General features: G+C 46.1%; 1 protein-coding gene and 1 pseudogene across 10 annotated transcripts in view; both read right to left on the bottom strand.

Annotated features, from left to right (window-relative positions):
- The window catches only part of Ankrd6 (ankyrin repeat domain 6), a 144,052-nt gene that overhangs the window by 38,852 nt on the left and 79,794 nt on the right, over positions 1 to 25,406 (bottom strand). For 6 of the 10 annotated variants that reach the window (XM_031366441.1, XM_031366437.1, XM_031366438.1 and 3 more), the window contains one exon: positions 10,115 to 10,379. In XM_031366441.1, the coding sequence (XP_031222301.1) occupies positions 10,115 to 10,234 (120 nt within the window). In that variant the 5' untranslated portion in view covers positions 10,235 to 10,379. Of the gene's footprint in view, positions 1 to 10,114; positions 10,380 to 12,418; positions 12,639 to 13,317; positions 13,460 to 13,929; positions 14,968 to 25,406 lie in introns of those variants that run through there. The other 4 variants (XM_031366445.1, XM_031366436.1, XM_031366443.1 and 1 more) reach the window with 4 other exon arrangements.
- Positions 15,614 to 16,259, bottom strand: LOC116087993 (annotated as a pseudogene).

Below are 25,406 nucleotides of genomic sequence, written 5' to 3'. Positions count from 1 at the left end.
CCTCCCCAGACCTGTTTTTATTCTGTATTCATGAAGAGATTACTAATTAATTTACTTATTTTATGCATGAGTACTTTATATAGATCTGGATGCCAGTAGAGGGTGGCAGATCCCATTACAGATGGTTGTGAGCCACCATGTTATTGGTGGGAATTGAACTCAGGACCTTTAGAAAAGCAGTCAGTGCTCTCAACCACTGAACCATCTCTCCAGCCTGTTTTTACTCTGCAATTTAAAATAAGATCTTACTAAGGTGCCCAGGCTAGCTTTGAACTTAGTCTGTAGTCCAAGTTAGCCCCGAACTTGCCACTTTCCTGCCTCAGCATTTTGAATAGCTGGGATTGCATGCCTACAATACCAGGTACAATTTTAAAATTCTTCTTAGGATTTTTTTTACCAAGCCTGATAGCTTAAGTTCAATCGATGGAAGCAACACGGAAAGAACATTGTTCTCTGAAAGCTACCCTTTGATTTCTACTTATACACATGTAGTCTGTGCACACCTCCACATACACACGATACACATACATGTAAATTACACAATAAATAAATAAATGTAAAAGTTTCCTTAAATACATTCTTGAAGTTCTAAAAGTGTGCTATACTTAGCACACACTCTCAATGAAAGATTTTATATGACCACCAACCTATAGCTACATAGTCCCCACTTTCCACCCCCACCCTATCCCACCCTTGGGGACCAGAAACTTCAAGAAAATGAATACAAGCCAACAGGCTGGCAAACAAGGCTCTGACACAAGTCTTGCAAATAAGTCCCATCACAAAACACAAATCCCCGAACTGAAATGGTCCAGAGCCCCACCTGGAAAAGGTGGCCATTCTTACAGAGTGGCCGTGCAAGCCTGCAAGTTAGGGCAATTTGGTTTACACACACCGTGTCTGTGCAGTTACTAATAGAAACCTACAGTGGTCAGTATTCTGTTACTATAACAAATACTTCAGATAATCAACTTAGAAAGAAAAAAAAAGTAAATTTTGACCCTCCGTTTTGTCTTTTTTCTTTTTTAAAGATTTTTAAAAAGACTTTTAGGATTATTTTATTTATATGAGTATACTGTAGCTGTCTTCAGACACACTAGAAGAGGGCATCAGATCCCATTACAGATGGTTGTGAACCACCATGTGGTTGCTGGGAATTGAACTCAGGACCTTTGGAAGATTAGTCAGTGCTCCTAACCGCTGAGCCATCTCTTCAGCCCCACCCTCTGTTTTGAAGATTCCAGTCTGGTTAGAAGAGATCATTGGGTAGTAAAGGTCATTATGGCCAGAGCCTGACACTGTGAAACCACTTGCCTTGTGGCCAGTGAACAAAAGACAAGAAGGTGAGGGGCATATTGTCCCCTTGGGGCATGTTACCAATGACTTAAGACTTCCTACCAGACCCCACTGTGAGGGCTAAAGTTATGTTTTAAGTTTTAATTACTGTGCTTAAGAGATCTATAAAACAGTTTAAGGCCAGCCTGGTCTACAGAATGAGTTCCAGGATAGCCAGGGCTACACAGAGGAACCCTGTCTCGGAAAAAAAAGAGATCTATAAAACAAAATGTCTCTAATCTATAAGCCCCACCCGCCCAAGGACAGATGACCTTCTGGAATACTGGGGGCACAGTTCAGATGGCACAGCCCCAATTCCTTCTGGAATACTGGGGGCTGTTGTTCATGTAAGATAACAAGCCGTGTGTTTTTTCTTCTGTAAACAAGATTGAGTGCCCAAACTGCACAGGATGTACTTGAGCCCATGAGCACTCACACAGCCATGCACAGATGGGAGGTATACAGGCAGGCACTACATCAGGATGTATGCTTGGCTGAAGGCAGGAAGTATGTCGTCTTGTGAGTTTTGCCTTTTTAATGTACCAGACTAATGTAATCCGTGGCCATTCTCTAGGAATTCTGGGTGTGGGCCTGGTCAGTGTGCGTCGCCCTGGCCAGTATTTAATAAAGCTTGCTTCAAATTTGACTCAAAATGTGTGGTGCTTACTGGTCTTCTTCTCACCTAGTAGGATTAACATCACCTCTTCACAGTGCCACAACTAGAGACCAAATCTTTATAGCATGGGTTTCTGGGGGACTTACCCAAACTGTAACAAAGCCCTTCATCCTCAGAGGTGTCCCAGCTTTAGGAGAAAGAAAGATAGCAAGCCACTCATCGACGACGCTTCACCCAGATAATGCCACTCCGAGTGCTGACCCTAGGAATCCTCAGGCACTCTTTCCTCTCTTGCCCTCTCCCGGCTAGTTACCTCCACTCTGACCCCTTTCTGTCTAGCTAGTGTCCTGTGTGCCTGTGATCATGACTTGACTCAGCGTTTGCAGATGTGAAGGATCACGTCACCCGGAGTAGGCTGAGCCCTTAACAATTAAGTAAAGGTAGTATTCGCCCTGGTTTAAAATAAATCAGAGAGAGAAACCCATATGAAGACAGAGGACCCCTGCAAACCCAGGACCAGCAACTACCAGCAGCAAGCTGAAGCAGGAATAGTCCACCCCCAGGTTCAGATGGCACAGCCTGCAACAGCTTGCTCTCCCTGTCGGTGGGAGCTTGTTGGAGCTGCCATGGGAATCCCCTAGTCTCTGTCTCTTTACCTTACTCCCCAAATCTCTCTGCAGGCTAGTTAAGCTATGTGTCTGTCCCTCTAGTGGGATCGCTGTCATTTTAACAGATCCCCATTGTGCTCCAGGGATTTTCTAGGAATTTGCTCAGTTGAGATCACCTACGTCCTGAAGACACATCCAAGTAGGCACACCGCAGCCTACCATGAAGAACAGCAAATAATTGGCCTCCACAGGAGGCAGCTGCTCAAATGGTTCCGGCCTAACCACATAATGGCACATTCAGGGCCATTTCACCGAATAAGTACATCCATACAGTAAAGCTCTTTAATAGCCTGTAAAGAGTCACTATGCTGAGTATGGACCCATTTACATTTCTAAGTGATTTAGACCTGCTTTTACTTGCATACATACTTTTGGAAACACACACAAATATTTCCTGGTTTTGGGAAGCAGGACTCGCAGGAAGATTATACAGGGAGGAGAAAAGAGAGATTGGGCGGGGATACACCAGGCATCCTTCTCAATGCTTTCTGTGGACTCTTCTTCCTCTAGCCCCTCCCACCACCATGCCTACGCATTGTTGTTACAGACAGCAAGCTACAGATAGATACAGTGTATGCACAGGCGTAACACCAAGGAAGGGTGGGAGTAAGCCACTGGCAGGGGTCACGTGGGTATAACTAGGGGCAAGGACCGAAGCCCAGGCAGCCACATCAGCGCTGGCATCTTGTCTCTGTGACTTGATTTTTGTATCACCTGCAGATGTCCACTTGTATGGAAGACACACAAGCACGCACCTGCAGAGCTTCTTAAGAGGCTGTCAGGCGGCCCCCCTGACAGCTGCCCCTCCCCATCAGGCCTACCCTAAGGAGCTCCCTGGGACAAATCCCTGGGCACAGCCTTCTGGGTTCTGTGTCTTCTTTTGTTTTGGTTGAGACTCACTGCAAAGCTCAAAATGACCTTGAATCTGATCTTTCTTTTTCTGTGTTGAAAATGGAATTTTTTTCCATTTTCAATATACAATATATTCTCGGTTTCTCCTCCCTCATCTCCTCCCACTTCCTCCCCACCAGCCCATCATTTTTCTCTCTCCTTACAAAACAAACAAACCCAGAATAGAACAAACAGAAAAAGAAGAAAAAAAAAAACCACAAAAACAAAAAGCACAAGAAGCATATATACGTGCAGAGACACATGCACACACAGAAGGCTCATAAAAAAAAAAAAAAACCCACAGAATTGGCAACCATAATCTATAAGCAAGAGACCAGAAAGGTCAAAAAAAAATGCACAAATTTCATGAAACAACACAAACAAACAAAAAACCTCTAAAAATATCACTGAGGTTTTTTTTCCCCTTTTTTCAGTTGGCCATCTACTGCTAGGCATGGGGCCTGCCTTTAAGAGTGGTTTGTGTTCCCATCAGACTACACTGAAGAAAACTAACATTTCTTTTGTGTGGTTGTCAACTGGAGCTAGCTTCTGGGGTAGAGATAGCATCAAGTTTCCTCTTAGCACTGAGACCCCATCTGTTTTAGCAGTGCATGCTGAGCATCTGCCCTGTTGTGTTTAAAAGGCCCGAGTCCTTGGTGTCCCCCATCTCCTCTGGCTGTTACACTCTTTCTGCCTCTTCTTCTACAAGTTCCTTGAGCCCTGGGGGGAGAGATTTAATGGAAATATCCCATTTAGGACTGACCGGGCCAAGGTCTCTCACTCTCTGCACCTTGTCTGTGGTAACCCCCGATCTGCTTGCTATCTTCAGAGTGCTGGGGTTACAGCTGTGCACACCCCCTTCCCCCAGCTGGTTTCTGTTTCTTAGTCATCTAATCCATATTCCATTCTCCAGGGCCAGTGACTTTCATTAGGTGATAAATATTCATTTGTGAATTAAGTTTTATTTTCTTCTCAAATAACTGTATGTGGATACTTATAGAGGAAGAGAAAAACCACAGCATCCCAACTTCACAACTGTAGCCTACCCTACAGTTCCTTGATGCTTTCAACACGAAGCCTGAGGTCCAGAGCTAGTGTCAGGAGCAATGCAGAGGGTTAGCAATCTAGGCAACAAAATACCTGTGGATGCTAAGCTAATAAAATGAAGCCCTGGGTGGAGATACTTCTTATGTGAGGTAACTTTGGAGAGACCACGGTCATTTATATCACCAAGGCTTTCTCAAAAGAAAACGCCACCTTTGTATCTTTTTTTTATTTATTTATTATATGTAAATACACTGTAGCTGTCTTCAGACACTCCAGAAGAGGGCATCAGATCTCATTACAGATGGTTGTGAGCCACCATGTGATTGCTGGGTTTTGAACGCAGGACCTTCCAGAAGAGCAGTCAGTGCTCTTAACCACTAAGCCATCTCTCCCGCCCCGACCTTTGTATTTTCTAAGAGGCATCTCCTATAGCATTAATACCGGCAACTGGAAAATCATCAAGAAGTTCAGGAGGGAACATGAGTGGCCGGCCCACTGAGGGTGGCAAGTGGAGGGCCAACAGGAGCCAAGAAGGAAACAGAATGGCTACCGGATGGCACACGGGGCTGCCACTGGGCTGGCACTTACTACAAAAGAGACCCAAAGAAGAGGAACAGGCTCCATCTGGGGACACAGGCCATGAAAGCAGCCCCGAGTTCAAGGCCAATCGTAGCCACGCTGGGAGTTGGTTTCAGGTCAGTCAGGGCTACACTGTGAGTCCTTGTCTCAAAGGAGAGAGAAGAGTTCCGTGTGCTCAGGAGGGACTGAGGAGTCCCTGTTTAGTGAGAACACAGCGTCCATTTGGAGACAAAAAGTCTGGAAGTGGCTGGTGGCAACTGCTGCGCCACAGGGACATCGGAACTCACACCTACAAATGGTTAAGATGTGAATCTGCTCTTTTGCCATGGTGACTATTGGAAACTTAAATTATTTGTCCTAAGTTTTAAAAAAATTAAGCTGGCCAATCAATTAGTATTACACATATACTCTAAGAATGTGGAGCCAAGCGGACTGGGAGAGAAACAGCTAGGAGATGTGAAAGTCATTTCTTAAGACATCTTGGGGACATGGGAAGGGAAAAGACCCTCAGGCCTAGCCTGGTTCTTTGGTCCTGCTGACAGAGTCAGCATGCTTCAGAGGCTGAGGAGCCCCAAGGCATGTTCTCCTAAAGATCTCTCAGACAGAGATGTCAAAGACAGTAAATAAACCGCTTACCTGGGGCCAAAATGATGTATTTTTTAGCATTGAGTTTTTGGCATTCTTCCATTCTAAACCTAAACACCACCCTTCCTAAAGTTTACAGTTATGCTTACAAGAGAAAAATCTTTAACCTTTAAACCTTGTTGTAATGATACTGAGCCATGTAGTTTACAGGGGATGGAGACACCTGAGGACAGTCCCCTTTGAGAAGCCCACACCCACATTCAGATCTCTTATTCTTTTCCTGGGCATCTTTCTGTTCAACCATGTGCATAAGGTCTAGGTTATTCTTTTTTGTTTGTTTGTTTTTGTTTTTGTTTTTGTTTTGAGACAGGGTTTCTCTGTATAGCTCTGGCTGTCCTGGAACTCACTCTGCAGACCAGGCTGGCCTCGAACTCAGAAATATGCCTGCCTCTGCCTCCCAAGTGCTGGGATCAAAGGCGTGTGCCACCACCGCCCGGCTAGGTTATTCTTTTAATAAAGTCTGCTGCTAACTGGCACCTCCTGAGAGTCCTTCCAGTATGTTGAAGCCAGAGCCCTGTGTTTGAGTGAGGTGCAGAAAGGGGGAGGGACACGCAGCTGAAATGGAACCGGGATGCCTCTAGCAGGCTCTGGAGAGATGACTTGATGACACTGGCTGCTCTTCTGTTCAATTCCCAGCACCACATGGGAGTCTTCCACCATCTGTAACTCCAGTGCCAGGGGATCTGACACCCACTTGTCGCCTCCAAAGGCACTACATGCAGGGAAGCACACAGACACACGTGCAGGCAAAATACCCATGCACACAGAATACAGCTTTTAGATTCCTTGTGCCTTTTTTGTTTTTCTTTTAGAGAAGGGTTTCTCTGCATAGCCCTGGCTATCTTGGAATTTTCCTCTGTTGACCAGGCCTGTCTCTGCTTCCAAAGTGCTAGGATTGGAGGTATATACAACCACCACCAGTGTGCATAAGTTTTACTTTTGTAAAGATATATAAAAATGACCCCTGGTTTATAGTGATTTAACTTATGATTCTTCAACACTGATTTTTTAAAAAAGAAATTACACATTCACCAGAAATCATTTTGAATTTTGATTTTTTTTCTTTCCCCAAGGCTAGAATATATAATACAGGACCATCTTGGGATACTGGGCGAGCAACAGCAAGCTACAACTCTCAGTTTCCTAGATGATCAGGAAGAGGGAAGAGGATACATATCCCAAGTGTGCAGTCCTACTAAGCTGAGATGGTCAACAGGGTAGGTGTGGAAAATGCATTTCACCCTATAATATTTTCAAATTCTGATGGTTTTTTGGGGACATGACTCCATTGTAAGTCAAAGATTATGTACATTTACAAGTAAATGATGACCAGGCATGGTGGCTCATACCTGTAATCCCAATGCTTGGAAAGCTGGGGGCCAGAAGGCTGCCCATGTGTTCAAGGCCAGCCTAGGCTATAGTAATGAGACAATATCACCTCTAACAAACAATAGGGTACAGTAAGCATAGGTGAAGTAGGAAATGGGACCCGCAAACATTCTGGTTGGAATGTGAAATTGTAAACCCACTTTGAAACCAGGCATGACATTTTCTTTCAGTGTTAAACATATTTACTATGTGACTCAGCAAATCTCCCCGATAGTCACCCACCATAGATGCAAACTCTGCCTACACAAACGTGTATGTGGAGTTTTAATAACAGCCCTGAACTAGAAGCAGCCAGAAACGTCAGTCAACTGACTGAAGGACAGTAGTGATCCTCCCTTATCCACCATCTCACTCCCTATAATAACCCATTGTTAGGGCCAGTCACAATCTGAAATGGGAAATGGAAAATTCAAGAGATAGAGAGTTCTGAAGTCTGAAATTGCATACCATGCTGAGCAACGCTGTCCCCCTGAACCCAACCAGGGACATTAACCACCCCTTCTAGTGTGTCTGTGCTCTCCACCTTCCTACCTGCACATACTATGCATTTCTACGTATGCTTACTATGTATCACTATTCAGCCATAAAAAGGAGCGAAGTGCTCATTCACTGCAACATGAATAACTCTTGATAACTCTACACTACAGGAAGGAAATCAGGACAGAAGACCATATACTGTGTGTCTAGTTAGGGTTCCTATTGCTGTGACAAAACACCAGGATCAAAAAGCAAGTTAGGAGAAAAGGGTTTATTTGGCTTATGCTTCCATATCACTGTTCATCACTGAAGGAAGTCAGGACAGGAACTCAAGCAGGGAAGGAACCTGGAGACTCGAGCTGATGCAGAGGCCCCAGAGGGGTGCTGCTTACTGGCTTGCTCGCATGGCTTGCTCAGACTGCTTTCTTAAAGAACCCAGGACCACAGCCCAGGGATGACCCCCACCTACAATAGGCTGAGCCTTCCTACATCAATCACTAATTAAGAAAATGCCCTGCAGTCTTACCTACAGCCCATCTTATGGAGGCATTTTCCCAATAAAGCCTCCCTCCCCTGATGTCTCTAACTTGTATCAAGTCGGCATAAAATTAAGCAGGTCACCTATAATTCCATCTCTTTGTAATATCTAAGAAAGGAAAACTCATAAACAAAAAGGAGATGGATGGTCATTGAGAGCTGGGGTGAGGTTAGGGAGATGGTAAATTGATATATAGCCTTTTGCTGGACGACTGAAGCTTTCTAAAGTCAGAATGCAGTTGCACTGGTCTGCTCAGGCTGCCACAACAGAAATGTATCTTCCCAAAGGAAGTCCAAGATGAGGGCACAAACATGGATGGGTCCTGGTGAATTCTTTCTCTAGCTTGCTGAGGACCACTTCTCACTGTGTGCTCAAGGGGCAGGAACTCAAATGCAGGAGTGACTGAGACCGACAGCTGACCAACCTCTGGCCCAGAAAGTCAGAGAGAGAAAGACTTAGTCCCTGGTGTTTCTACATGCAGGGACATTCACCTCATCATAAAGACTCATCCAGTTCTGTCAACATATGAATGAGAGTGGCAGCTCAATCCTAGCAGTGGGAATGGCTGCACAATAGTGTAAGTATTCTGGAGATTTCTGATTAGATCAATCTTGGGGCATGTAAAATATACCACAATAAAGCTGTGGATTAAAAAAAATTGGATGAGGTCTATTTAAATAAAATGAAATTGCAGCCTATGTGGCAAATGCTCTAAGTTATTGTTATTATAACAACCCTGAAAGGTTGATATTATCTTGTATCACAGATAAGGAAACTGAGGCTTAGAAAAAGTTAAGATAGTCGCACAATTTGCAAACACAGCAGAGTCAAATCCAAACCTGGTTTACCAGCTACCTTTGATGGGTAGCAGCTCCTGGGCTGGCCACAGGAGGTGGCAGTTCAGGATTCGGATGCTAGGCTCAGGCTACACTTATAGATCTCTGGGGTTCCATGGGCAACGGACAAGATTTTCCTCTCTCAAGAGCAGCATGCAATTCAGAGGGATCGAGACTGACGGCTGACCAACCTCTGGCCCAGACGTCAGATATTAACAGACGACACCGTGTGAAAAAATGAAACTGTGGCTCCACCTGCGTAGCTCTCTCTGGAGCGGAAGGCAGGAGAGCTTTGGACCAGGGCACCAAGGATGTAAGGTACACTTCCACCTGGACAGAAATGTCTTCAGGATGAGAAGAAGATATTCTCCAGGGGGCTGCACGGCACTCACGGCAGCACTAGAAGCTGGATACATTTGGATGAGCATTACTTCAACAATCAAGGGCCTGACTTATTTTATATTTTGCTTGTTTTTGAGACTATCTATGTAGCTCAGGATGTCCTCAAACTTACGATCTCCCAAAGGCTGGCACAAAGACACTTGGCCAGGACCTACCTTTCTTGGGGTTTTGCTATAAAACTGCCTTCAATCAACTGTTCCCTGATCTGCCACTATTGTCGGTTGATGAGGGATAAGCAATGTCTTACACAAAGCCCCACAGTAGTAATGACAGGCATCTGGTCCAAGCTGTTGGATGGGACAGTGAAACTGCAATGGGGGCTTTCTGACCAAAGGCTGGGCCACCTTGCTAGGAGGCCTGCCTAATTGATTACCACCCTCCACCCCCAGCTTACTGTCCAGTGAGCCTCTGAGAAGGACCTTCTCCAAAGAGACTTCTTGTCCACTGGCTACAAATGTGGGTGGGCAAAAGGTATGTGATTTTTTTTTTTTAAAGGCTGTCAAATGCAAATTACAAACTCTCCATTTGAAAGATGACACTGAAAACATTTTCAGTGCTTCCGGTTACTTCCCAAGCCTTCCTCCCTTTACCAAAAGCCAGTTCTTTTAAAACTACGAACCAAACAACAATTCCGCAGGCAACAAGAAGTAAGCTATTCCCAGAGAAGAGCTATGGCATTTTTCTGTGTTACCTTGGTAACCGCTACCTTGGCACCCTTGTTGATGAGCTGAACCACATTCTCTGTTTGGCCTTTGTACGCAGCTATGAGCAGGCGTTCTGAAAGCGCAGCGACCGCATCCTGCTGGCTCATGAATTAGGAGAGAAAGGGGGCTCTCAGGAAAGCAGTAGATCTGTTTCTTCAGCTCCACATGCAGCCTCTGGCTGGGGCTGGAGTCCACAGCAAAAGGTGCTCAGAATCATGGGGGATGCCTTTGTCACTACTCCATCTTCAGGTCCTGGGGGGGGGGGTCACAAAACAAAGCGGCCATCAGTGCCACTCAGCAGGAGAGGACAGACAGACAACCCCTCTGCTGACCTCAGGGTGTTCCTCAGCTGCACAGCCCAGGGGAGGGAAGCTAAGAACACAGGAAGCCAGAAGCTCACTTCCACAGCATTTCAGAGTGGAAGGAAGCAGAGTGTGCCAACCTCTCCACTTCTCCCTCCTTGGGACCATTGTGGAGACAAGATGGGCAGAACTGGGAGGCTGCGGTTCTACCCTGGGTAAAGAGGCCTGATATAAGACGGGGTGGAGGGAGGAGAGGTGGGAAAATGACACAATTCTATTTTAATTAATTTTTTAAAAGAGGGGTCCTGATATAACCTCCTAGCTACCTCCTGGTTATGTACTATGTAAGATCGACCACAGTCTTGAGGGCCAGGTTCCTAAGAATCCACTATGGCTCACATGTACTAAGAGACCACGATAGGCGGCGTGTCTCTCTGAGGAGACACCCCCACCCCCATCCCTACCCCCAGCAAACATGATTTCATTCATGTTTTCTGCTTTTACTTTCTGCAAAGTCTCCTGCATTATGGAACAGAGAGAGAACTGGGTACAGCCCAGGGTGGACCCCAGTTCTGAACTGATGAACCACTTCCCACATAAAGAGGTTGATGTCTCACTCAGCGCAGGCAGCTCTAGCACTGCTGGTTTAGGAAAAACCCCCTCCACAGACATTCCCCCAACCCCGTGCTTAACAGGAGAAAAATAAATGCGCCAGACCACTTAGGGCAGAGCCTTAACGCAACTCTGGACTTGGCTCAAGCAGCCCTGGTAATATCTTTAGAACAAACCAAGTCAGGGCTACTGACTTCAGCTCTGAGGCAGGGGGAGGAAGAGGGAGTCTCTGGGTTTAAAACATGTTTGTAGTGGCCAGGGAGATGGCTCAGAGATAGGGACTTGCTGCAAAGTCTGAGAACCTGAGCTCAGTTCCTGTACCCACACAATGGAAAGAGAACAGAGTCCAGCAAGCTGGCCTCTGACATCTAAATGGGCACCATGTTGTACGTATGCACACACACACACACACACACACACACACACAGAGAGAGAGAGAGAGAGAGAGAGAGAGAGAGAGAGAGAAACCACTCTCTTCAGATTAGATCATGTTTTGGGGATCAGGAACATACTGGCATCTTTTACAGTTGCTTCCAGAAACTTGATAACCATTCAACCTCAGGTAGAGTCTCACACACAAGAGCAGAGCCTGACCATTTCATTATAAGAAAGAAATCTAGCCAGATATAAACACTGTAATTTTAGAAAGGTAATTCTTAACTACTCCAAGCTCTATCATCACATTTTACAGTGTTCTCCATTTGTTGCCCCCAATATGGGCAAAAGATAATAAAGGGAGAAAGGAACTGCGGCAAGGCCAGTCTACTCTCAATCACCAGGTCACCGGAAGTACCGAGCCCGGGCTAGTCAGCCCTGAGATGTGCATTTCCCCTTCCTGTGCTGGAAATCGAACCCAGGGCCTTCCACATGCCAGGCAAGTGTGCCGTTGCAAAGTTACATTCCCAGAGTTAACACTCAGAGCAGTGAGGGAAACAGCTAGAAACGCCTTTGGAAGGCCCAATGCCACACAGAATACATTGGGGCTTATCTCCTACCTGTCCGCCTCTGCCACACACAGGCACACAAACAACACGTGTACGTACACACACACACACACACATGTGCGCACACACACACGCACACCATGCAAAGGAGGCTTGTCTTTATGAACACAGGATGGACTGTTTCCTCTTATTGGGGTGCGGGGGGACGCTACATCCTATTCACACAAACTACACTGATTTGTTGCTCCTCCAACTCAAACACCGCAAAACTACTCTGTGCCAAGTGCAGAAAACCATACAGCATTAGCCACCAGCTCCCCAAAGATCTCCCTCCCCTCTGCAGGTGGCTCCCTCTATCTACCCATTTGCTATCTCTATGCACTTGGCTTTACCTGTACCCTCTCCCTCCCAGAGCCCTTCTTGCAAGGGGTACCTGAGTCAAAGATGGCCAGCTTCATACCGGTTTCTTCATCATCCATTAGCGAGGAGCTCAGCTGCACTGTCCCCCACTCGCCCCATTCTCACAGTGGTCTAGCCCCCTTAGCAACAGACAGAGGCCCAACCACCTTCTTTCTGATAGACTGCTTGCCACTCCCATCCCAGACAGCAGTGTCATGCAACAGATGCAGCCTCTCAGATAATGAGACTAAAGCCAGAAGTTCTTAGGGTTACAGCTGCAGGCTGAGATAGCTTCATTTAGATAATTACCAGGTAAACGGCCCTTTGCATGCACAGCTACCATCACTATTAAAAAACAAAAACAAGAACAAGAACATAAAAACACCCCACGGATGAGAAGATGTCCATCAACCAACAATGACATGTTGTGTTTTTCTGTTGCGGCTACATAAGGACCCTCTTTACTTACAACCCACACCCCCACCAGGACAGTGGTCTTTTACAACACATCTTCAATATACCCCATCGACATCAGCATCCTTGCACAGAAACCTGCTTGCAAGATGAGCAGCAGTAACACCACCCCGGGTTATCAGTTCTTATCTGCAGCTAACACCGTCCCCTCACACTTGGACATCTCAAAGTCATTCTCGATTTCAGTGCAGGGATCGCCTCCCTGTTAGGACCTACACCGGCCGACGCTTGACACAAAGGGCAGGTGCCCAGGATCACAGGTGCCGAGTCTCCTCTCTTCCCGATTCCCCTCCAGACCTCACTTGGAGTGAGAGGATGCTCTGCTCCCTGTCTGGGAACCAGCAAACTAGGCCAGATGGAGGCAGGCAGGGATAGGGAAGGATGGAGAATCCCCAGAGAGGGAAGGAAATAGAAGGGTGTGACCACTCCGCAGGCTGTGAGTTAGACTCCACGGCTAACCTGTTGGGTGCTCTGGCTGTCGCAGCTTTGGCCTCTCATAAAATCTGAGCTTCCTCTTCCAGGAAGATAGCCACCATTCAAGAGAGCCTTGTTGCTGGAAGTGAGCAATCTGTCTGTCTCGCACCTGTCAATCACACTCTTTGTCACAGTATTTGTTTTCACTGTGCTCTGGAGGGAAAAGCTTAAAGGCAAACTTGCTACCTGTTCTTCAGGCAGGAAGGGAGCAGAGAGCACAGTAAGTCCAGAGAGTACACCACAAGCCGTGGCGGTGGGCCCCTAAGACCCATGGCCTCCTCCCCTCCCAGGCCTATCCATTCTGCATTCACTGCTCCCCGGCCGGCAATTTCTTTTGTTGTTTTGCTGTTTTGCTGTGGATGACAAAGGGTCTATGAGGTTTGCTTTTTCTTCTTAATTGTGGATTTACAACCAACTCTCCTGGTGCCGATCAATATCTGAAAGCCACCACATTTCATCTCCTCCCAATACAGTACTCTAAACAAGCCTTTCAAAGAAAAGTCCTAGCCAGGCATTGTGCAGAGCCCACCGGAGCTGTGGTTAGAGAGCACACAGACTTAGAATAACTAGCTTTTTCCCACCGGAGAGATTACTCACACATGGAGCTATCCTCTGTGTTCTTTCTGGAAACGCAGTCAATTCTTTCCCGGAGAGATCATCAGCTTCCTGGGGCTGCTGCTCCCGGTGGCTCAGATTCACCTACAGCAATTGTAAGCCTCCTTCCTTAGCTTCGCCTGCCGACGATCGCTGTCTCACCAACCCATTAAGGCATCCATTCAGCTCCAGATGCTGCTCTGTTGCCACTGAGAGTCTGATTGTGTGTGTGTGTGTGTGTGTGTGTGTGTGTGTGTGTGTGTGTGTGAGTGAGCTCTCTTACAAGCGGAGGACCTGTAACCCTGCCCAACAAGAGTCAGAGCGATTCACAGCTGAGCAGAGTGCTTCAGAGGGATGCTCTGATGAGAGAGGCGAAGTTTGCAGCCTGGTGTGAACGGGAGCAAACGGGAAAGGATAAGAGGACAACCCGCTGTCCTCACAGGAACAGCTTGGGAAATGCTAGCATCTTGCACAGTGAGCGACCCAGACACAAGCGGCTTGAGCAGAGTCCCATACAGGGACTACAGCATCAGCCCCACAGACGGGGTTTGGCTGAGGAGTAGCCACTGAGATGTCTGTAAACCCAATCTGCTGGTGAACTCCTCCACAGTGTGTGCAAGGAAGCAGGGTGTGTGTGTGTGGGGGGGGAAGTGGTGAGCCCCTTCTGAAGCAGAAGCAGGTGCACCCACTCTGCTAGGCATCGCAGGTGTGCCTTCTGGCCACTTCCTCAGGCAACAGCGACTTTCTACTGGAGGCACAGGCTTTCTTTTTGACTTAAGCCCAGACGAGACATTTCCCACATGAAGAAAGGATTAGAAAGGGGAGAATAATTTGGCCACAAATCCTCTGAGCACCATCCAGTCTCATACCTCACCCCCATTCCTCTGAGAACAGCAGCTGGCCTCCTGTGGTCACAGGGCCAGCTTCTGCCCTATGGCACAAAAAGGTCAGACTGTGGACTCTGGCCTATGCACTGCATAAATGTGGAAATATACCAGGGGAACACCTGCCAAGAGACAATAACACTGTCTTTCCCTTTTATTTCTGTGTGTGTGTATATATATATATATATATATATGTATATATATATATATATATATATATACACACACACACATATATATAATTTTCATACCAGTTCATCCAAAAACAATCAGAACCCTACTACTGCAATCACCACTGGGGGCTATGTGAGATTATAACAAAAATGAACATAACTGGATTCCCACTTTGAAGAAATTATTAACCTGGCCACTGCTAAGTCACAACGAAGACCCAAAAGACCAGGTGCCAGAAACAAAGCAACCAGTTTAAAGTCCATTGTCTCAAAGAACCCCGAGAGTTCCTCCTCCTGAGGCCATAAGCTCAGGTGCGGGGACAGACTGCTGCTTGCAGAAGGTTCTCGGCATAAAGGAGGCGGCAGAGCAAAGAGGCTGCTCTTCAGGCCTCATCTCATACGTCACTGCACCACTGTGAAGCAAGAGGGACAACTGTTTCTTGAACTGTTGCAAGGACAGGCAAGCCCGATGGTTACTGAATCTGCTAGCCACCTTGGCAAGAGACAAAGAAGCTCTTGCTATAGAAGTTGGGTGATGTAACTTTAATGTTTTCAAACCCTAATTTTTTTCTTTTTCCATTGGAATGGGCATTTAATTGTTTCTAGGATGCTCCTAGGATGGGGATGCAGGGCCTTTGGCAGAGCTCTGGCTGATGGAAGCAACAGAAATGCTCATCAGGCAGGGCCAGGAAGAGAGGATGCCCTGAGGTCTGACTAGGGACAGCTAACATCAGGGTTTAAGACAATCTTTTGAGACTAGTTGGTGAATAAGGAATGTTGCCTCTGAAGGAGGAAGAGGAGGCTACAGAAAGGGTCTGGGTTTGCAGGGAGGGACTCCAAGGTCAGAAGATTAGGAATGATGAGGAGTTGGTTCCAAGGTCTGGTGAAGAGCTGGGCAGGGACTGTGGCCATCCTGACTCAGGCCAGCTTCAGGAACTCTTGCAGTGTGTTCTGCTCCACGGCCTCCACAAAGAGTTCATAGTCCCCACAGTAGTGGTTCCCACTGACAATCTGAGGTAGAGTAGCTTTGGGGTTGTCAGCCAAGGCTCGCTTCTCATCTCAAAGGGCGTTATCCCGGGAGATGTCCACTAGCTGGTATTGGATCCTCTTCCCATCTAGGATATGGGTCACCTCACTCTGCTGGGACTTGATTTCACAAGAGCCGGTGACTGACGTGCTGTAGACGCACAGGCCACTCATGCTCCAGGGGGAGGACACAGACCAACTGAGGGAAGTGGGAGGAGCTGCATGGCTAGGAACTACCCAAACCCTAATTTTTTTTTTAAAGATTTATTTATTGTTATTTGTAAGTACACTGCAGCTGTCTTCAGATGTACCAGAAGAGGCATCAAATCTCATTAGGGATGGTTGTGAGCCACCATGTGGTTGCTGGGATTTTGCACTCAGGACCTTCAGAAAAGCAGTTGGTGCTCTTAACCACTGAGCCATCTCACCAGCCCTCAAACCCTAATTTTTAATGATGGTTCTTAAACACTTTAACCTCCCTTCTAGCCCGTCACCCAACAGAGGTAGTAGAAAAGAAAGATACAGGGGAAGTGGACCTGTTTAGAAATGCTTCTTTTTTTGTTTGTTTGGGTTTTTTTTGGTATTTTCGAGATAGGGTTTCTCTGTATAGCTCTGGCTGTCCTGGAACTCACTCTGTAGGCCAGGCTGGCCTCGAACTCAGAAATCCACCTGCCTCTGCCTCCCAAGTGCTGGGATTAAAGGCGTGTGCCACCACCACCCGGCTTAGAAATGCTTCTTTGGAACAAATCCCATCTGTGTTGTCAGGAAGTCGGCAGTTCAGTTTATAGGTCAGCAGAGGCAGCTTGATCCATCCAAAAACACTTCACGGATGTACACCAGCAGTCCAGTTCAGTAGAGTCCTCAGAAGCAGCCAGGAGCCACAACACCCCACCACAGATTTTTTTTGGTGCATTTCTCTCTGGAGTGCATTGTAAGGGGGACCAATACATGCGTGTCTTTAGTGAGGAATCCTTCATCCCGTGTCCTTTCATGTGCTTGCTTTAGCAGAACATCCTTTCACCTGTGTCCACTTCAAAAAAAAAAAAAAACCCACTTCTTCACGTGTCTGCTCCAGCAAAACACCATCAACACAACCGACTTTCCAAAGAACCCTTAAGTTTCCACTTCGGGGTGACACGTGTATATTATCCACGAAACACTTTTTAAAAAAAGCTGCTTAGAGGTAAAGCTCATTAGCTTGGTGAAACAGAGCTGTACTTAGTGACCTCCTAGTCTCCTGAAGGGTGATTGCTTACTGGAGACCACCAGCACCTCCCATGGGGCTGCACTTGCCCATCACATAGTAGATGGCTTTACCTGTGCTCAAAACTCAGTCCATTGCCGTCCCTACAGATGCCATCTACCACAGCAAACAAGATGCTGTGGCCATGTCACCAGCAGCTCTCTGAGGTTCTTGCAGTGGACCAAACCCAAAGCCCCACTGTAATTGTCACTGAAAACCAGTGGCAATTAAAATGAAATTAGGACATGATGGGATAGTGTTGTTATAGGAGAGACATCAAAAAATCAGAAATGCCAAATGTACTCTCTTTCCCTCACTTCCTGGTGAAAGGCCACAGGGACAATGTGGAAAAATAGCCACCTGCAGTTGCAGAAGAGTCTCCATGAGAAACTGAATCCTGCTAGACTTTGATCTATACCCTTTAGCCTCTAGAACTGAAGGAAGATAAACTCATGTGGATTTGCCCTTCAGGCTACACTGTGACAGTGGCCCAAGGGGACTCTACAACATCCCTTGTGAAAAATGCTATATGGCTCGAGCTGGTCTCCATACCTCAAGCTGAGCCCTGTTCTGATCATCTAGCATCTGCAGTGCCTCTCATTGTGCAAAGAATATAGCTGGCCTTTATTGTCCATTATATAAATGATAGAAAAACTAATAGCCGGTTGCTACGGGACCTACGGGACCTACGGATTTTATAAGGATGAGAAGACACGTCACCTAGATAATCTATCCTTTCCAGATGAAGCAGGTCATGGCTCCAACCCTCAGAGAAAACAGAAGTAAGATATACTGAGTCTTCCCTCTCCTTCCTCACACAACAGAGGACCATAGCTCTTGGGACCAGAAGAGTTACCGAGCTAGAGACCATCCTTAGTGATACCCATTAGCACATAAGAGCTGGCCTACACCACAGCCACTGGGAGCTGCCACCCTGAAACCCTTCTGGGTAAACCAACAGATGCTCAAGACAAAAAACAGGAATGCACCCGAACCAACAAAACCTCCCAAGAGCATGCACATGCCCGAATCACAATTGCCTCCCTTTAGAGCTTTGGTCAATTGTTTGGCTTTTTATTTACTTTCTGATGTTTTTCTTCGTATTTATCTATTGACTGTAACAGCAAAGAGGACAGCAGACACTGGGAGGGAAATCACTCCTCTTCAGTGGCTAAGGGAAAGCGCCCAGCCAAGTGTTAGAGGTGGGGCCAATGCAGACACAGGCAGTAAGAGGAGCCAGCAGGGGTAAGGCTGGTTCTGAAAGATGCAGAATTACTGACAAGGAGAAAGTGGCAACTGCCACCAGAGCTTTTAATTTAACGGCAATGGCCAAAGATGATACCGGGGAAATTGGGAGATGGCATTTGTCATGGGAACTGCCCCGCCTGGTGCAGGAGAGTTGGCAGGCAGGACAGTGAGGTGTTGGCTCTCCTTGGAGCATGGGCATTCCTCCTTAACAGCAGGCTTGCCTTTGCTCGCGGTGATATGCTCACAGCTTTCTTTCTTTCTTCTTTGCAGTTATTTTGCCTTTCATGCCAGCAAAGGCAGGTGGATCTCTGCAAATCAGAGACCAGCCCCTGATTTCCAATAGGGCTCAGCCTTTTACACTGCTCCTTTTCTGTCACAGAGCTCAGTGAGAAACTTTGACCAATGTCCCATACTCGCGTCTGCAGTTAAGGGATACAGAATAGCTCCATTCCCTAAAAACCACTTGTTCTCCAAGGTCTGTACAGCTTTGTCTTTCCCATAATGCCACTGTCTGCTTCCAGCTCTGTTGCCTTTTCAGACAGTAGAAAGTAGCCATACTTTCTACTAGCAATAGCCATTTAAGGTCCATCTCCCGTATAGTTTCATGGTTTGATAGCCAACTTCTTTTCAGTAGTGAATAATACTCCATTATATGGATGTACCAGTGTTTGCTACTCCGTCTATTAAAGGGCATTTTGGGTTCCTCCAAAGTTTGACTGCTCTGCATGAAGCTTCTGTAAACATGATGCAGGGTGTTCATCTCACTCGGGGAACACTAGGGAGTACAAAACCCCTTATACCACACAGCATGGTTTAGTTTTGTGAGAAGCTATTGTTTGGTCCTCCTGGTGTAGCAGCTGCTTTTACCCTGATCCAGGCTCAACGATATCCTTTTAGCTCCCACCTTATACAGTTCCTCCATCCCATTAGGCATGACCATCTCCACCATCAATGGTACGCCTTCCTTAGTATCTATAACCAGCTCTGTCCTCCTACCACCCGGGGACACTCTTTTCTTTCACTGAAGGGATCTTCTCTCACAGGGACCTGTAAGAGAAACTTTGCAGGACCTGGAAGTTCTTGGCTCTCTTCTCTACAAATTTTCCTCTCCTCCTCCTCCTCTTCCTCCTCTTCCTCCTTTTTCTCCTCTTCCTCCTCCTCCTCCTCCTCCTCCTCTCCCTCCTCCTCACTGCCTAGTAATAGGTCTCTCCATGTCTACTTCTTCAGCCTCATTCACTCTTCCTACAGCACTATATTTAAACACCCAAGCCACTCGACAGACATCTTCCTTGGATGTTCCCTCTCAACATCCTTCCTTCCAAACCTCTTCCTTTTCTTGTGTCCCCAGCTTGATAACGGGCTGCAGGCTTCATCTGTCAGCCTGGTTCCCTCATCCCAGACTCTTCTCTCCTTTCCCGCCCCCCCTCCCCCCGAGACCCTGCAGTAAATCACCAAGTGCTCCGATTTGAAAGAGCAGGGAACGGAAACGAAGACTAGAGCTCTGCAGGTAGATACCAGGGCTTCTGTTCCGGCTCCACCGTTTACTCCGGGCGGCTTTCTAAATGACTGCTTCCTTGCACATACTAGCAATCATACCTCGATGGCCAGAGGTGTAGGCACACTGAAGGACGTCTGGCAGCTGTGCTCAGAGAGATAAGCATGGTTACTAGGTTACTTTCAAACGGTCCTTGTTCTGTCCTCTCTGACAGCACCGCCTGGATCCGGTACTCAAAGGATAGCTGCTCTCTAACTGGACACTGAAAATATTTTCTGCAGCCCCTACCTGTGATGGCCCAAATGTAGAAAGTGCACAGAGTGAAGTAAAACTGGTTTCAGCTTGTATATAGAAATCTGCTTCCATAAATGGGTCTGTACCTAGGGAGAAAGAGAAGCCAGACCAAACTCAATATTCGAGGTTCAGGCAGTGGGTATATTTTGGCTTCAAATGTATCTTCCATTAAAGAAATCTGTACTCAATCCAACACAACCGGGACAAAAGAGTTGCTGGGACACATTAAACTTGACTCTCAGGAAGACTAAGTCACTGAGTTAACAGGAGTCACAATCTCTGTCTGCTCACTGGGTCTCAGATCAGTGAGCCTCTGACAGACATGTTTCCCTATCAGATCTGTCACTGTTAGGGGCCGATGAGAAATGAAGCCTTCTACTTCCATCTGCTTCAAGATGGCAGATAAAGAACAGACTGTGAGCTGACACACAGAAGGAGCTGTTCAACCCTGTGTGTGTCTCTCTCTCTGTGTGTGTGTGTGTGTGTGTGTGTGTGTGTGTGTGTGTGTACATGTGCAGAGTCAACAGCAGCTGTCTTTCTCTGTTGTTCTCCACCTTATTTTTAAGACAGAGTCTCTTACTGAATCTGTAGCTCACCAGTTTGGCTAGGTTGGCTGGTGGCAAACCCCGAGCAGGTGGTGACCTGTCTCTATACCACTCCAGCTAAGGTGACAGGCTATTGCCACACTCACTGTTTATGTAGCTACTGGGGATCCAAATTTAGGACCCTATACTTACAAGCCATCTCCCTAGCTCCTGGTGCCAATTGTTTTGTCTTTATCTGTGGACTTCTCTATCTGTGTTTCTAGTCAAAGAATGCTTTACGTGACAGTATTCACATAAAGACTAGAGGTTCTGCTAATTCCAGGACTGAAATCACACATTAAGCCATTTGCTGTGGTGGTCTCTTTGTCTCTATTACTGCCCACTCCTTTCTCTACTGGAGTTTCTTCTAACTGCGTGTGGGCTGGTTTCTCCTTGGCTGTACCTGTAACCGTCAGATACACATCCCCTCAAAGCCCAGGGATACACAAACCTATTATGATCTGCCCCCAGATTCTAATTCCATCCGCTTCTCACAACCTTCCCCACATCCTGCTCCCCAGCTTGGTTACAGGGGTATTTAGAGTATTCTGAAAGCACCCTTGTGTTATTTTTGCTTCTAACTCTCTCTACACAACCCCCAAACCCCCTTCTCCTCCATATCCGATTCAAAGGTGGCCTCCTCTCAGAAGATTCCTCCAATCCTCCTTTGTTCTCCAGGTTCCCACCGCCTGACTCATACAAGGTAGCAATTTCAGCTCTGCCATTTACTTTGGATCAATCAATCGATGTCTCTGTCTCTGTCTCTCCCTCTCTCTCTCTGCCTTTCCTTGATATAGGATCTCATACAGCCCAGATTAGCCCTGATTTCATTATACACCTAAGGCTAGCCTTGAACTTCTGACTCCCCTGCCTCTACTACCCATGCTCCAGGATTCCATGTGTGCACCCCCACACTTGGCTAGGAATGTACATTTTAAACTTCCCTGGGCTGGTGAGATGGCTCAGCCGGTAAGAACACTGACTGCTCTTCCAAAGGTCCTGAGTTCAAATTCCAGCAACCACATATTGGCTCACAACCAGCAGTAATGAGATCTGACACCCTCTTCTGGTGCATCTGAAGACAACTACAGTGTACTTATTTATAATAAATAAATCTTTGGGCCTGAGTGAGTGGGGTTGACTGGAGTGAGCAGAAGTCCTAAGTCCAATTCTCAGCAACCACATGAAGGCTTACAACCATCTGTACAGCTACAGTGTAGCCATATACATAATAAATATATCTTAAAAAAAAAACAAATAAACTTCACTGTAGCATTATGAATCTGGACTGAGACTGAGTCATTATTGCCAGCCTCTCTTACTACCTTTTGATTCAAAAGCCCTGAGATTGCCCTGACCAGAAAAGGTTCTGGGGTATAAGATGCAGAATTAGAGGAGGGGTGACAAGGCTGACTTATGAAGGGTTCAATTCCCAGCACCCACACAACAGTTCATAACTATAGCTCTGAACCAGGGGATCCAATGCCCTTCTGACCTCTGAGGGCACTGAGTGCACATGATACACAGACATACATGTAGACAAAACCAATACATAAAAAAATAGATAAAAAAAATTAAATGATTAAAGAAAATTAATGATTAATGATACTACACCATGGTAAAACACTTCTCTAGTATAATGAGACCCTGAGTTTGATCCCTAGCACAAGTGATAATAGTAATAATAATTATACTATTAATCATAAAAATATATGCCATACTATAATAATATGCTATATAAATAATGCTTATTTTTCTTATTATTATTTATTATACTATTGGGGTTTAGACTATGTTTCCTTGAATATTTCTCTACTAACACAGAAGCCTGTAAGGCTGAAATTCCTTAGCATTTCTCCAGTTTACAATATTTCTCTTCTCGGCCTCTGAGTCCTTCCACACGCACAGGTTTCATTCCTCTGTGTGCTGTAGCATACAGCCTAACACCTAGTGCAGGAGCAAGGCATTCTCATGTCTACCCAGGTGAATTACAGCCTCTCAGAGAGCAAGTGCCTTCTCAGGTGTCTTCCCCATACCCCAATGTCCAAATAGCCACTGTTGTAGTGACCCCTCAGTAAATATGCCCATGTTTCGTTTCGTTTTGATTTTTTTTAATCCATTCATCGGTTGACAGACACCTAGACTAGTCCACTTCCTTGCCATCATAAATACAGCAGCAATAAATATGGGTGCTCATGTGCCTCTGTGGGAGAATACATACTCTATTGGTTATATACCCAGTGGTGATGATATATCATGAAACTTGCAGAGAAAATTGATGATCTGCAAAGTATGATGTTAAGCAAGGCCATACAATCTGAGAGAGGTAAGAACCACATGCTCTCCCTCATATACAGCCTATAATGTATGTGTGCGTGTGTGTGTGTGTATGTGTGTGTGTGTCTGTGTGTGTGTGTGTGTATGTGTGTGTGTGTGTGTGTGTGTGTATGCATTCATGCAAACAGACATTAAGTGTGGATGAAGTCTAAACATCAAACAAGGAGATGGAGAAAGAGATTAGATGATGAGCAAGGACAGGGGATTGGCAAAGGCAAGTGTGCAGACAGATGTGGCTTTTACAGTATTACAGGAAGTCACGCTGCCAGGAGACTGGCCAGGAGGGAAGTACAGTGGGGGGTGGGGCAGGAGGGGAGGAGAGGTAATCTCTCATCACACAGAGCTTAAGAGGGGATTAAATACAGGGGACTTTTAAAAAGGGATCAAGGCCTAGAGAGTCAGAGGCAACTGGTTTTGGAAAGCACAGCAGTATAGAAAAGCAGAAGCTAGCAGGGAGGGCCTGAGTGGTAACCCTGAGGCTCCTGGGTTCCCTGGTTTATGGCCCTCTCAGTCCTTGAAGGAGGCTTCTGTCTCCTGAGGAACTCAGTCAAAGAAATACTATTAAAAATCAAGTTAAAGTGGAATTGGCTCAGCAGGGTGTGACTTTATGCTAATACTGTCCACCTCCTGCTGGCAGATGTCAAGCCCTAAACTGTATAGACTCTATCGATACCACATACCACGTTAGCAGAGGACTGTTAGATGCAGTTTCTTGTTTCTCTGCCTAGGTTGGCTGAGGTAGGATGGGAACAGCAGGAGGAAAGAAGGTCCATTTAAATAGTGCACCCACAAACTGTTCTTCAGATCCGGCCAGGTTACATAACGGACTTCCTTGGGGCTTAACATTCTTGTATAGTAAACAGAGTTAGCCATCTAGCTGACAGCAGCAGGTAGCCTGCATACCCCACCCAGTAGGTGAGAGCACACAGCTCAGGGAAAGTACCCCATGAATATGAGGGGTGCATATCTGAACATGAAGTTAGCAGCAAGCTAAAGTCTCCGACTGACTTCCAAGCCTTTCCCAACTTTTGCTCTGCCTGGATCCCTTATCCTACCAACTATGGCTAACAAGTCCAGGGGGCTGCCCCAGGGATGTGTTGAACTCAGGACTTCTTAGCACACAGAACAATGGCGCTTGGCTTCAGCTTTGCTGTGCTCAGGTATCCTGGCAGAGATGGGGATGAAGACAAGTACAGAGCTATCAGGGAAGCCCTGTGGTCCCCCCGTCACATCCTCACACACCAATGATCAGACACCTGTGTGCACAGAACACGCTTTGGAAGATGGTCTGACCTGGGCTCTGACCCTCAGGAAGGTAAGGCAGAATTCCCAGCCTGAAGTCAGCCCTGGCTCATCTTCAGCATCCTCCTAGCCCAGGTTACTCATGGGTATCTCCTGGGTCAGGCTGCCTTCTAAATTACATATTGCCAGTCTTTCAGTTCCAGATGTAGATGAACCACGGGCAGTAACATATCACAAATACCTAATTATCACAACAGTCACTATGAATTATTGAAAATTAAAATTCTGCCACATCGGGTTAGAGGGATCACTCAGCAGTTAAGAGAACTGGCTGCTCTTCCAGAGGTCCTGAGTTCAACTCCCAGCACCGACACGGTGGCTCACAACCTTCTATAGGTGTCTATAGTCCCATGGTATCTGATTCCTTCTTCTGGTGACATAAAATATATAAATATATTTTTAAAAACATTTAAGTAAAAATAAATTCTGTAAAAAATAAATTCTGCCACATCTTTACAAGGAAAGATTCTTAATTTGAACCACTGTTACTGGTATTAATGGAAATGACACTGACCTTAAATTGCTTATTATATGCCCGGAGTTAATCCTAGAGATATCCATTCCCAAGAGACTTAAACAGACTTAAAATAGTCATTTCTGTCACCATAGTCTAATTATTACCATAGTCAAATTACTTCTACAATGAAAATACACTTAATTAGTTCAGCTTTGAGAGTCTTTAGGAGAGAACCTGAAGAAATCACAAATTTCAGGTCAATCCGAGAGATGATAACACTTTAGTCTTCACACAGTGGCAGCTTAACCCTGAATCTTCATTCTTTCAATTTTTTCTTTTTCATAGAAAAAGGCTTTGGTTTTCTCTCAGTAAGAAAATCTACGGTGGTGGCACACGCCTTTAATCCCAGTACTTGGGAGGCAGAGGCAGGTGGATTT

Source organism: Mastomys coucha, unplaced genomic scaffold, assembly GCF_008632895.1.
Source record: "Mastomys coucha isolate ucsf_1 unplaced genomic scaffold, UCSF_Mcou_1 pScaffold14, whole genome shotgun sequence".
In the NCBI taxonomy this organism is placed as follows: domain Eukaryota; kingdom Metazoa; phylum Chordata; class Mammalia; order Rodentia; family Muridae; genus Mastomys; species Mastomys coucha.
This window is presented reverse-complemented; position numbering and strand designations above follow the sequence as displayed.